Source organism: Solea senegalensis, linkage group LG8 (assembly GCF_019176455.1).
Source record: "Solea senegalensis isolate Sse05_10M linkage group LG8, IFAPA_SoseM_1, whole genome shotgun sequence".
Classification (NCBI taxonomy): domain Eukaryota; kingdom Metazoa; phylum Chordata; class Actinopteri; order Pleuronectiformes; family Soleidae; genus Solea; species Solea senegalensis.
This window is the reverse complement of record NC_058028.1, coordinates 14,186,920-14,201,316: the sequence shown is the minus strand read 5'-3', so window position 1 is coordinate 14,201,316 and position 14,397 is coordinate 14,186,920. Positions and strand designations below refer to the sequence as shown.

The 14,397-nt window shown below is 42.7% G+C and overlaps 1 protein-coding gene across 1 annotated transcript in view; it reads left to right on the top strand.

The window, feature by feature from the left end:
- Window positions 1-14,397, top strand: part of arhgap35a (Rho GTPase activating protein 35a) — a 60,738-nt gene that overhangs the window by 36,644 nt on the left and 9,697 nt on the right. The window contains exons 2-3 of the mRNA XM_044031555.1: window positions 783-4,620; window positions 9,460-9,601. Of these exons, the coding sequence (XP_043887490.1) occupies window positions 895-4,620; window positions 9,460-9,601 (3,868 nt within the window). The 5' untranslated portion in view covers window positions 783-894. The remainder of the gene's footprint in view (window positions 1-782; window positions 4,621-9,459; window positions 9,602-14,397) is intronic.

Here is a 14,397-nt window from a genome sequence, read left to right as displayed (position 1 = left end):
GCACCGCTGCACAGAGAGTGCAGCACAGCTGATTGCCAGCGGCGAGCTGCATAAACTGCTGCTGTATGTGACTGTATCAGACTGAGTCTGTGCTCCGGTCATGGAGGACGTACTGAACAAATTTTTAATTAGGACGTGTCAGAATGGTCAGTTATGAGCTCTATGTGACCTTTTCTTAACAATGTGTGTGTTTGTACGTCGGTTAAATACGTCCCCTGACTAAATACGGCGACCGCTGGCCACAGTCTGATGCGAAGTGGTGCGAACACACAAACACACGTTTGCTGAATTTATCCGGCACATTAGCTTCATGTATAAAATCCTCTGAGGCTGGAAGTGTGTGTAAAACACTGTGCTCCACTGTGCAGCCACCAACAGCACACTTGTCCCTCCACGTTGACATAACACCGCTCTTCCTCCCTCGCCTGCACTCTCGCAGGGACATGGTGGAGCTAAGGTGGAGCTCTTGAAGTAAACTTACTGGTGGGGCGGTAACATTTGCGGTGAAATGCGCATGCTGCCTTCATAAGCGGAGGGAATGCAACATCCGGTGTTTTATCGCCTATACTTACACTAAGGGGGACCACGAAAACATGACTGAGTATTCTTTTTCCACACTTTGGCGACTGGTAGGGCCTCCAGAGTCCCAAATATAAGTATTGAAATGGTTAAAAAGTTGATTTGGCATAATATGTCCACTTTAAATTGTTTTCATTAATAATATCTGCTCTCCATCTCACTCTCTCTCAATTTCAATCTATCTTTCTATCTCTATCATGCAGGGTCAGTCTCCAGTCCAATAAACTCCCCTTGCATGGAAACCCTCCTTCCTCGGCAGCCACCTCCTCTCCCTAGAGCTAGTGGCCAGCATGGCAGGATGAGCCTCTGCCAGCGATGATGATGGCCAAAAAGCAAGATGTGCGGGCGCCCACCTACAACCTGGTCGTGGTTGGGCTGTCCGGCACAGAGAAGGAGAAGGGCCAGTGTGGTGTAGGCAAATCCTGCCTGTGTAACCGCTTTGTCCGGCCGAGTGCAGATGACTTCTACCTAGACCACACCTCTGTTCTCAGCACAAGTGACTTCGGGGGACGTGTGGTGAACAATGACCACTTCCTGTTCTGGGGAGAGGCTGGTCGGACCATGGAGGAGGGTCCAGAATGCCGTATGAATGTGGTGGAGCAGACAGAGTTCATAGATGATCAAACATTTCAGCCTCACAGAAGCACTGCACTCCAGCCTTACATCAAGAGGGCAGCTTCTACCAAGCTGGCTTCTGCTGAGAAGCTGATGTACTTTTGCACAGATCAGCTGGGGTTGGAGCAGGACTTTGAGCAGAAACAGATGCCTGAAGGCAAGCTAATGGTGGATGGCTTCCTTCTCTGTGTTGATGTTAGCAGGGGTATGAACCGTAGCTTTGAGGACCAGATGAAGTTTGTCACCAACCTGTATAACCAGCTAGCCAAAACGAAGAAACCTGTGGTACTGGTTCTGACCAAATGTGATGAAGGAGTTGAGCGCTATATTAAAGACTCGCATACCTTTGCCCTTGCCAAGAAAAACCTACAGGTGGTAGAAACATCAGCACGCTCAAATGTCAATGTTGACCTAGCTTTTCTAACACTGGTTCAGCTAATAGACAAAGGTAGGGGAAAGCCCAAAATTATCCCTTACTTTGAGGCACTGAAACAGCAGAGTCAACAAATTGCCTCAGCCAAAGACCGCTATGAGTGGCTGGTCAGCCGAATTGTGAATAACCACAATGAATCATGGCCCAGTGTCAGTCGTCGCATGCAGTCTGCCCCTGAGTACAAGGACTATGTCTTTCTTGAGGGGACAGCTAAAGCCAAGAAGCTGTTCCAACAGCATGTACATAGACTCAAACAAGACCATATAGAGAAACGCAGGAAGGCCTATCTAACCACTCTACCACAGGCCCTGTCTGTACTGTTGCCAGAGCTGGATGAGATAGACCACCTAAGTTGGTCTGGAGTTCAGAAAGTCCTTGAGACAAAGAGAGATTTCTCTCAGTGGTTTGTGGTTTTAGATGACACCCCTTGGGAGACCACACCACACATTGATAACATGGAGGATGATCGAATCCCCCAGGACCTTTTGGAGACCCCTGCAGCTGAATATATCTATGAGACCCACCTGGAGCAGCTAAGGAATGAGCGTAAACGGGCTGAGATGAGATGGGAGTTCAAGGAGAAACTAAGTGTCTCTCCTTTCATCACACCAGGGAAACCCTGGGAGGAGGCCCGAAGCTTCATAATGAATGAAGAATTTTACCATTGGCTGGAAGAGGCTGAATATCTGGATATCTACAACAAACACCAGAAGGAAATCATTGACCGAGCAAAAGAGGACTTTCAGGAACTTCTTCTTGAATACTCGGAGCTCTTTTATGAGCTGGAAGTGGATGCAAAGCCGAGTAAAGAGAAAATGGGAGCCATTCAGGAGGTGTTGTGTGAGGAGCAAAGGTTTAAAGCCCTGCAAAAGCTGCAAGCAGAAAGGGATGCCCTGGTATTGAAACATATCCACTTTGTCTACCACCCCACAAAGGACACTTGTCCCAACAGCCCACACTGTGTGGACAGTAAAATAGAACAGATACTGGCCTCCCGATTCCCTACCCGTTACCCATCATCAGACATTTCAAGACTAGAGGGGGGTAGGGCTGAACGGATAAATCTTGTCATCCTAGGTAAAGATGGCCTAGCCAGGGAAATGGCAAATGAGATAAGAGCCTTGTGCACCAGTGATGACCGGTATGTGTTAGATGGCAAGATGTATGAATTAACACTACGTCCGATTGAGGGCAATGTACGTCTACCAGTCAATTCCTTCCATACACCAACCTTTACACCCCATGGTTGCCTGTGTTTGTACAATTCAAAGGAATCACTCTCTTATGTTGTCGAGAGTCTAGAGAAACTCAGGGAGTCAACTATAAGCAGAAGGGAACGGGAAAACAGCTTAGCCCAACTTCCACTGTCCCTCCTTCTGGTCACCAAGCGGGGGGTAGGATCCATAGGGGATATTGGTGGGGAGACAGCTCAGACTCTTATTCAACAAGGACAGCAGGTGGCCGGAAAGCTGCAGTGTACATACTTAGACCCTGCCTCTCCAGGTATGGGGTATGCACGCAATGTCGGCGAGAAGCAGCTCAACCAGATACTGAAGGGCCTCTTAGAAACAAGGAGAAGCATAGGGAGCAGCTCTCCCCCCTTGCCTCCATCATCTGCCTTCAGAGATTCTCAATCCCAGCCAGTCCCAGAGGCAGACCTGAAAATAGTCATGTGTATGATGTGTGGAGATACGTACGACCTAGACCAGCTCCTTGCTCCCTTTCTGTTGCCCCAGCATTGTCGTCCTGCCTCTACTCTTAGTAGTGGCACCTCCATTATGCTGGATCTCAGTATAGGAGGTCAGAGGCAGAATATTGAGCTGTCACTACTCTCTTTCCATTCCACATTCTCCCTCCGCAAAACCAGACTAGTCCATGGATACATTGCAGTTTATTCTGCTCGCCGCAAGGCCTCTATGGAGACATTGTGTGCTTTCCTGTGTGAGGTCCAAGACATCATCCCAGTCCAGTTGTTAGCTGTAGGGGAGAGTCAGATGGAGCTGTCAGACTCAGAGTCAGCTAAGGAGCAAGTGAGTCAGGGAGATGAACTGGCACGTGAAATAGAGGCTAGGTTTAACACAGTAATATGTGGACATGGTGGGGTAGTTGGGGGGCTTCATAAGATAGACCTTTTTCAGACCTTCCTTAAGGATGTTGTAGAGAAGCGCACTATTGTTGAGGCAACACACATGTATGATCATGTGGCTGAGGCATGTACGAATGAGAGCATCAGCCCTCGCTGTGGCTCACCCAGTCCAGTTAACATTCTTATGGACTCGGAGGAGGATATCGACCCATCACCACCTTACCCCACCCTGAGGGATGATGGTAGTCTGTGTTCTCACTTAGGAAGCTTCAAGTTGCCAGATTTGGATTCAAGTGATACCTTCTCTGTCATTTCTGAGCTTAGCACCTTTGAGAGCAAGCTTAACAACAAGATTCCTCCTCAAGTAAAGCCCAAGCCTGTTCGTAAGGTTAACCTCAGCCCATACATGGATCATCAAGGTGGCACCAACCGCCGCTCCCAAGCTGTTACCTGGGCACCAGGTAGCGAGGGTGGCTATGACCCCTCAGACTACGCCGAGCCCATGGATGCTGTGAGCAAACCTCGACTCACAGAGGAAGAGACTATTTACTCTGTCCCCCATGACAGCACACAGGGCAAAATTATCACCATCCGCAATGCCAACAAGGGTCATGCAAATGGGAGTGCTGGTGGGAATGGTTCAGACAGTGAAGCTGATAGCAGCTCACTGGAGCGGAGGAGAAAATTGTCTGCCATTGGAATAAAGCCAAAACTTTACAGAGACAGATCTAAACGACTTGGCAAGTTCAGCAGTTTTAGAACAAGCTTCTCAATAGGCAGTGATGATGAGATGGGGGGTCCACCCAAGGCTAGCCAGGACGATGGAGCCCAGAAGGACAACTCCATCGAGGAGAACGAAGACCCCAAAAGGAGAAATATACTGAAAAGCCTGCGGAGAAATACAAAGGTTAGTGTTTGTGTGTCCATATGTTTAAATATGCAAATATGTTTATGTATGTAAACCTCTTAACTGAATAGTACAATGCCCTGATATATGTTTTCATGATACATATTAGAATTTAGAGTGCTTCATGTTATCTAAGCAATCAATGACTCACTAAGGTATGCATGTGCAGGTAAGATACCAGTATTGATCTCTGGCTTAGATTCAACCCCTATTTGCTATGTTGGTATAACTATATTATCACCATGTTTGAGAAATAACTCATCAACATACTGTAAGAGTTCCTCTTTTAGCATATCTGCCATATTTCTCTGTGGGTGCTCTATTAATTAGCCAGATCATCAGAGGAAAAGAGGCTTTAGCCACTAAACTTCTAAACTAGAAGGCAGAAACTGTAAATGAATACAAAGGCACAATATACACACCATTACATCTGCTTAAGCACTTATATGTATGTATATGCATAGTTGCTTCATATTTCCCAGTTTATTAAAGCTGAAATAATTATATTTCACATTCTCCAAAATTTTGAAAGAGTCAACCTCCATCTTATTGTTGTTGTTATTATTATTATTATTATTATTACAATAATAATAATTATAATAGTGGTGCATAAAGAGTGATACAACCTAATGTTCTTTCTCCGCACAGAAACTGTAAACATTCTTGCTCTTCCAGAAATGGTAGTAGTAATGAGCAAACGAGAGAATCACAGCACAGGCGTCATGTACTTAAATAAAACTGTCACTCCTTAATTGTAATCTACAGAACATAAAGGTGGAATCACATTAGCTCCAGCCTCGCTTCTTTTATGGCTTCTTGTCTCAATGGCACATTCACTGCGCCCTTTGACAACATAAATGCCAAAGGATTCAGTTGCATCACTGATCCAGTGATCAACATCAGTGTCATTTAGTTAATTAAGCCGATGTTGTTTACTGTCATCTGTTATGGTACTGCAGCAATGTAGTGCTGCTTCATTTTTTCCCCTCCTTCCATTCTGTTTTATTTACAGCGTGTCTTCCTTTCTCACTGATTCATACTTTCTGCTTCTCATTCATTTCACACTTGATTTTTCTCTCACTCTCATTCTCTCCATTGCTTCCTTTTATTTTCTTTTTTATTGGACACACCAGTGTCTCTACTTTCACTAATTTTCCAGCCTGCATCCCTGTCTGTTTCTATACTTGTCCCTAAGATGTGTTTTTGTGATACATTTGACCTTAAACCATTAGACTTATCAGCCTGGCATGCTGTTCATTTACACGGCGACAGGCACAGAATTGCCTGCTGAATAGGAGTTATAGTTGCATATGTTGTGCACGTGTGTCAGTGATAATTACCGTGGCTGTCAGTTGGGTGGAACAAGGGGGTGGTTATTTTTTTCACACACTCAGCTGTGATATCCCTGTCTCTTCAGTACCTGTGTAAAGGCTATCAGATCACACAGCTCCTAACTGCTTATACTTCAGACTACCAACAGAAGTGAAGAGCTCAGTCTCTTTAGTAAAAAGTGAAGCTTCAGTAGCACTGACTTTACCGATGTGCCCTGACCTTGTACTCAGAGGGGAGCAAGTCGAATGAGGGATCAATAAAGTATCACATAACACATTTTAAGCCATGTTTTAGAACAAATCCTCCTAGAAAATTAAAGCCAGCTGAATTCCGATCAGTGTCCTCATCATTACTCTAATTAGTACCACTGATTTGTGCCCTACAGCAGGTTCTGGGATCTGGATGTCCACGTAACAGGACATTATGGCTTACTTGTGTTTGGAACTAAGTGATCGAGTTTCATCACCTGTTTTCTAAGCAGTTTTCTCGAAGATAAAAGCCAATTGTCAATCTCCTGCAGACTGAAATCCCCCCAGGATGACATGTTATTGAGTTATGTGATCACTGGAGAAGTGTAGCAGTGAGTGACTATGGGTCGGTATAGAACCAGCCATTACTGTTTGTGTGAACTTTGATGAATAACGAGCCACAAGTCAGATTTCCAGTTGGCTCTGGAGTGAAGGCATGGATTTATGCACTGTTAACACCATCCTTGTTACTAAGTACTGTCAACCAACCAGTCAAAATATTCTTATTTGTAAATCTATTGTATCTCTATCTCTATATGATGACCAAATACGTATGCCAAATCTAAATTTAAAAATAAAACAGCTGTCTGAGACGGAATATAAATTGCAGTTAATGTATCTATGTCATGAGAATTATAATTTTATCTGCCAGTTCTTACTGAAACCATTTCACCACAGCCATTGACCTATGACCTATGTTTCTGTACCACCATCCCCCAGTGAAAGGCCAGAAATGTCCCCTCTCTCTCTCTTTCTCTCCCCTACAGCTTTCAAACCTCCTCAGCCAGTAAGAGGAATGCCTCACATTTTTCATTCACCTAGTTCCAGACCAGTGTCCTTATGCAAGAAATAAGTAAACAGAAAAAGAAGTAAGAGTTGTATTAGAAAGGATTGACCTCTTTTATTTTTTTTAGTAGAGAGGGAATTGTGGTTTTGTTTTTCAGCATTCTACAGCATAAAGTATATGTAAATGCACACCATGTTGTCCCTATGTTTTTATTAAGGAAATGTTTTGTTTGTCTTTTGTGGTAGAGGTCTGTTTTGTCTTCGTAGTGCTGGCAACGTGTCCTGTCTCAGTCAGCAACTCCGTGGAGTGGCCAGAAGGCAAAACTGCAGGGGTAGAAGAAAATAAGAGACGAAAAATGGTTGACAGAGAGAAGGGGGAGAGTGTGCTGAACAGAGATACACAACACAGTCAGTGTGATAAGACATAAATAGACCATGAGATGCCACTTGGACTTAAAAATAAACAAGCTCGCAGCAAGTCTGGTAACATTGTGTCTATTATTACTAGCCACTCAGTTCACTTAAATATGCGTGGGTTTTTGTGCGCTTGTGAACACATGTACTCAAACCTCACTTGTACAGTTGTCCTTTGATCTTGAACTAAACCCTACAAGTGTATTGGTGTCGGTGTGTGTGAGAGTTGATGGGGAGTGTTACAGAAGGATTGGGCACGACAGTGGGGGAGGTAGCTCAGAGTGATTTGTGAAGGAGGTTCTGTTTGGAATTCACTCATGTGGGGTCGTAAGGGAAAGATAAACGGGAAACAGTAACTGTCTTGCTGGGAAATTGCAATTCTTTAACCTACATATTTCATCATTGGAAGTTTTGTTGAATGGAGTGTGCACTCTTCCAGTAAGCCAGTCAGTGTTGCTGAGTCACCTCATAGAAGTAGTTGTGACAGTGCTCTTTTCCCAGATCTTAGTACAGAAAAACACCTTAGCCTTAGTCATGCTGGATTTTAAAGGGCAAAACCAATGTCATCTCTTTGAAACAATAACCGTTCCAATGAAATGAGTCATACATAAATGCTCAGCCTTTTTAAGCTCTTCTACTGGAGTAAAAGAAAAACATAATGTGGCATTCAGTAACTGTAAATAAAGTAGTGAATTGTGATGGAATTTGATCAAATAAACATCCAATACAAATAATTTTGGATCATTTTTGCTTAAATTGAATATTAAAGAATAAAGGGAACTATAATAACTACTACATTTACTAAAATTGAGAACATTACAATGTATATTGTAATGCAACTAGAGCCAAGAATTTCGCTGTAACCACATTTATCACAGCAGTTTTCTTCACCAAGCCTCGTATGCAAAGAAAATGATGTATTTTTAACATCTACATATTATCCTGTACTATGGGGCTGCAGATGTTTTGCTCATGCTGTGTTTGGTAGAAACCTCATAAAAAATGATAGCATGGTGATATTGAGCCCGCGGTAAAATGAGATGGATCACAGAATTATTCCTCTAAATATTCAGAAGTGCAAAAAAAAAGCTTGGGCGAGCACCCCGGTCTTAATTAGTGTTTCCATGCTTGTTTCCTTGAATACGGCAGTGTGTGTGTGTGTGTGTGTGTGTGTGTGTGTGTGTGTGTGTGTGTGTGTGTGTGTGTGTGTGTGTGTGTGTGTGTGTGTGTGTGTGTGTGTGTGTGTGTGTGTGTGTGTGTGTGTGTGTGTGTGTGTGTGTGTGTGTGTGTGTGTGTTATGGAAAATGTTTGGTGCGGCAAGGCCAGTATCCGGAGCAGAGGGCTTGCTGAGCTCCCTCTATCTAATGAGCACTCCTGCTCCTTTCCCGTGCCTGTGTCTCAGGCCTGCACCCACAGCCTATGTGCCCAGTCAAGCATGCAGCCTTGCCTCACTACCTTCCTGCCTGGACAGAGCCTTGGGAGGCTTACAAACCTGCTAGAGATCCAGGCCTTGGGGGGCCTTCAAAACTTTCCCACTCAAGACCATTAAAAGACTGTACAGTTACTGCTGATGTCTTGGCCAGAAGGAGGCAGGCAGGGAATGTTTGACGAGTGTATTAGTGGTCTCTTAACAGGAGAATAACAAGGGTTAAAAGTAATTAAACAAGAACTTAAGGTGTTTGATTATCTGAGAACTGCAGTGCAGAGAGAGAGAGAGAAAGAAAAATGTAGTAGGGTGCCAAAGAAAGAAGCGCAAAGATGAAGATACAGTGGCTGATATATATCTCAGTACAAAGCAGCGTTTAAGACTGGGATGTATGGTTACTTATCAGTTTGGAGGAATGTGGTCGATGGGTGTGTTGGAACAACTGTTAAACGGGCATTTTAAAGCAAGGTGATAGTCTTTCCCATCTAAATTGAGTTGTTTCAATTACATTCCCTGTAGGCATAGTGTTGTTTTGGGAACATGTGCCTGTGCCAGCAGTGTCAATAATATAAAATGTTACTTTTTGAATCCTCCAATTAATCTGGTGTTTCTTTCTTTAAATGTTTTCCCCAGAAACCACGACCCAAGCCCAGGCACTCCATCTCAAAACCCATTGAAAGCAACTACTTTGGCATGCCACTATCCACCGTGGTCTCCCTTGAAAGACCAATCCCTGTCTTCATTGAGAAGTGCATCCGCTTTATTGAAATGACAGGTAAGAGTCTCACTCGAGTCATTTAGACCACCGACATCCTGATTTTGTATCTTTGATACCTGCTTTAAATATCATCATCCTGACATCAAACACAGACATTGAGTCATTGTACACGTGAACATGCATCTGCTCTTTTATTGAGAAATTGTAGAGTTTTTAAAAACTAAGGTTAAAATAACTGTGAAAATGCTCCTTACATGAAGATAATTATGAAGTGTTTTTTAGTGGCAACTCCCAAATTGTTCCAAGAAATGGCATCAAGCAGATTATGGCAGCTTACGTTGCCTGTGGTTACAGTCACAGTATTTGTGCTTTAGAATGAGTCATCTGTGCCGCATTCAAAAGCCAAAAAGGGGACTTTAAGCAACAGACAGGTTTGTCATGGTGTTTCATGTTAGAGTGGTGATGTGACTTTAACCAAAAACACTACAGATAAACCTTAACTACGGTAAGTGTAAGCTAATGGTGTGGAGTGAACAGGTTTTCAGTCTGTTACCTCCAAACATTGACAACCTCCTCTCCTCTCCTCTCCTCTCTGCGAGTACTGGGAGCACAGATGTGATTATGTAGCTTTTTCAAACCATGGTACCCTGTTGCCCAGATGTTACCCTCCTGCCAGGCAGTTCACATGCCCCCCCTCCCATACCAGCTTGCCTCTCATGCTGCCACTAGTGATTACGCTAAACCCAATGTGACTTAGCGTGGGGTTAATGCCTGTGTATAGATATTAAAACACATATGCTTATTCTTGCTTGGGCTTTAACCGGGATTGTAGAAATAGGGTTCTCATCAACACCTTGAAAGCACATTCTGGCTGATCTTTTTGGGCTGTGGTAGAAACCTGGATTAAGATGGCAGCCTCAATAAAACAATCCCCTTGCTTAAAGCACACTCATACAAATATATTGATGGATAGTATATTCAATTTCTTCCATATCCTTCGTAAATGTTTCACAAATGAACTAAATTCCTCTGGAAATCAATAGCAGCTTTAGGTCTCAAATAATCCAACCAACCTCCGTTAGAAAGACCTAAGGTTTGCCAAATTATACCTTGGCACTTTTTTTTGTGATGTGAACTGATAAAGCTTTTTGCTGGATTGTTGGTAAAGAACAGCTAGCAGCAACAAACAAGAAAAGTACCATCCCTGAGGTGAACTGTGGTGAATCTGGGCAGCTTGCCATCATCACAGAGAAAATTAATTCAGCTTATCATGGTGTTCACGGCCATCCCAACATGTTCAGGATAATGTCGCTGTGGCTGCCTGCTGGTAGAGAAGAAGTAGAGCACTTGGATAATGCAAGGCAATGAATCTTAACAAGAGTGACATCCAACAAATACAATCTTTTTTATACCCTTTTTACACCAAATATCGTAAAAGTAAAACTAAGAGTAAACCATGTCTGTCAACATTTCCAGGAAAACTACAGAGGACTTGATTTTGGTGTTGCTTGTTATCCTGTGTTTTTTACTTTAATGCTTGTCTGAAAGGTAACCCTAATTTTTTATATACTATCATATATATCTTGTTTATTAGTATCCAGGATGTGCATTGCATTGAATGAAGTATGTCAAAATATTCCCCTTGCTTACTGACATGCCGGTGCATTCCACTGTAATCTGTGTCCTGATTCTGGACTCTGTGCTTGTGGATTACTGCATTCTCAGTGTAGGAGTGTAGGGGCAAAGCTCTAGATAACAAGACATCCTGTCAGATTTCACCTTAGCTGTTCAGATGTTAACTGAAGCAGTCATAGCAGTTACTTCTGGATGAAGGAGAACTAGTTGGAATATATGGTTGTACAAATTGTGTATGCGTGTGTGTCTGCTCTTTTTACCCCCTCAGTATTTCTCCTAATCCTCCCCCCCCTTCTTTGTGTGTCCTTGTTTCTCCTGTTGTGCTCATCCTTCTCTCTCTGTCTCTCTGAGTACCTTCACTTGTCAGATTTGATTTCTTTCATCGACTACCTAACCCATATTTTTGCTCTTTCCTGTCCAATTTTGACCTCTCTCAATTCTCCCAACCACAATTGTTTTTCTCCGTTTATATCATCAACCTCCTTCCCCCACTTTCTCTGCTCTCGCCCCTTCCTGTGTTCAGCATGCGGTGAGGGTGTATTTGTGTATGTATCAGGGTATGTTTTTAGTCAGTTGGTAACACTTAGGCTCGGCTCTTTTGTATATGACTTGTGGTGTTGCTTGAAAAATGATTTATTTTAACTGATACATTTATATGAGTGAGTTTTTCATCAAATATAAACACATTTGTGAGATTGGCTTTTTAAATGTGAATATGTTCTGGTTTATTTGCACTTCTGTGACTGTAAACTGAATACATTTGTTTTATGGACACCCCTATCTTTTTACACAATGTTCTGCCTTTTATAGATTAAACCGCTTAAACCGTAACCTTGTGAAAAGAATTGTTATTTCTAGCCCTAAGTGTGCAGAACTATATTATTTCTTATTTACTTACTTACAAACCAACTCCTGTTGTAGAGAATGGCAGACACGCAAACAAGAAATGATCGTGACTGGAGGAGAGGAATGAGATGCAACAGCTTATTTATTTTTGTATGAAGTAGCTGCAAGTCAGACTTAACTCATCCCGTATCTATGTGTACAATATGTGCATGCAGGAAATTGCCATGCAGCGCTGACATTGTAGTGTGTGACTATGAGTGACGTCGTGTGGCTGATCCTGGACCTGCAGCTTTGACCTACATCCTTCCCTTTTCCCCCTTTAACAAAAATACTCTGAGTTAATTTGTCTGTATTCTTACAAAATGTCATTGAGAAAACTGCACACAAAGTACTGTATGTATATATATTCTGTCAAGCTGCATATATTTTTTCTTTCCCAAAGTTTTAGTTGCTTTCATTCATGCTTCATAACTCAGCCTTTTGTCCTGAAGATTAATAGGAATGTATTTTATGTTGTTAATGTGCTTTCTGGGTTTGTGTAAAAAAACAAAACAAAAAAAAAAAACAACTGTGTAAAATCAATCCACGGTAGACTGCTGCTATCTCTCCTCAGCTCTGGCTTTGTCCCAGGAGTGGTAGCCTCAGTGTGCTTTGCTCTTAGGTGCCGAGGTGATGAATGTGTTTAAGCGTGTGCAGGCATAGCTGCTGGCCGTAGGAGCCTCCATAGCAACGTAAAGGGCAGCACCCAGCGACTGCCTGTCTCCATGGTGAACTATGAAGTCAGCCTCTTGGCTGCAGAACCCAGAGAAATGTTGGGGTCTCAGCTGATGTTGGATGATAAGCTGGGATGTTGTTAAAAAAGGAACGTGCTGCAGGAGCACAGCTGTGCAGTAACATTAATTGCATTTTTTCAGTGACATATACAGAAATATTGATTGATAATAGCCTACAGCAGAGGTCTCAAACTTGCGGCCCCCCAATCAATTTCACGCCGCCTGCCACTTGATATCAAGTTATGAGTTATTTCTGTATGCTTTTTGCATCATACATTGTGAACTATTTATCATTCCATATCAAAACAGAACACTTTTGTTTTGAAATTATGTTAACTGTCATCATTAATAATATGTCTTTTTCTCAGAAAGTTGGACTTTTTTTCACTTGACCGGCCCCTTACTGACCAAACTAGACACCCCTAGGTCATTTGAGTTTGAAACCCTTGGCCTACAGGAAAATAAAGTTATCTGTAAATATTATACCAGGGCGAAAAAAGAGGATGCAGATGAAGCATTTGTTTGTTGCAGGAAGTGCTCGTATTTACATTGACCCCAGGAAGTGCTCCTTCGGTGTTTGAACCAAAAGGAAGAACATGCTGCCATCTGTCTCGAAAGAAACAACCTTTTGCGTGCTGGACTTCCCCGACTCTATCACTCTTTTCCGACCCCTCATCTGTTCTGTACTGTAATACTAGTGTAATATAAGCATATTACCCTTGTTTGTATCCCTCCTTATCTTTATCCTTTCATTTTCTTTTCCCCACTCTCACTTTTATCACTCTGACCCCAACTCCTATGTGTCTTTGCACTCACCTCCTATCTTTTTTCATCCATGGGTGCTTGTCTTATTTTCCACCATCTCTCTCACACTCTCTCTCCCCCGCCACTGCTACACTACTCCCCTCTCCCTATCTATCCCATCCTTGTTTTTCTAGTGTCTGGCTCGAAAAGCTTTTGTGGATAATTGATTGGCAGAAGAAGGAGGATCGATGCTGTGTGCTTTGACTGAGAGCTCTCTCATTTCCTCCCTGCCTCTCTCTATCTCTCCCTCTTTTTTTGCCACTCCCTATCTCCCCCATTCTCTCTGGATTGCTCTTTGTCTCCCTTGATTGCCACCAGTGTGAGCAAATAAGGAGTTGAGGGTGGGAGGTGAAACCTTATCTTTTTGTATACTGGGAAAAAAAAGTATTAATGAAGCAAAATGAATCGAGCATTCACTCACACAAGCTATCTATGTGTGGATGTTTCCTTCGTTAGGAAAATGTCATGAGGGAAGAAAAATGATGCATCACCACAATTCATTTAAGGTAGTATGATGTGTATTTACTAAGGCTGCATATGCATAGAAGGGTCCAGAAAGGGAAATATACAAAGATGAAATATGTTGGGAGGTGGTCAGTATTTGTCACAAAAAAGTTAGTCGTTAAAAACATTGAAGTAATGTCACTCACATTTTATGATGAGATTGCAGAATACAAACATACCTCAAACATACCTCCTTAATATTTAACTTACTGATTCAACCCAGTTGTACACCACTGGACCTACCATTATACTTTACTACATGCATTACCATTATACTTTAATACATGCACT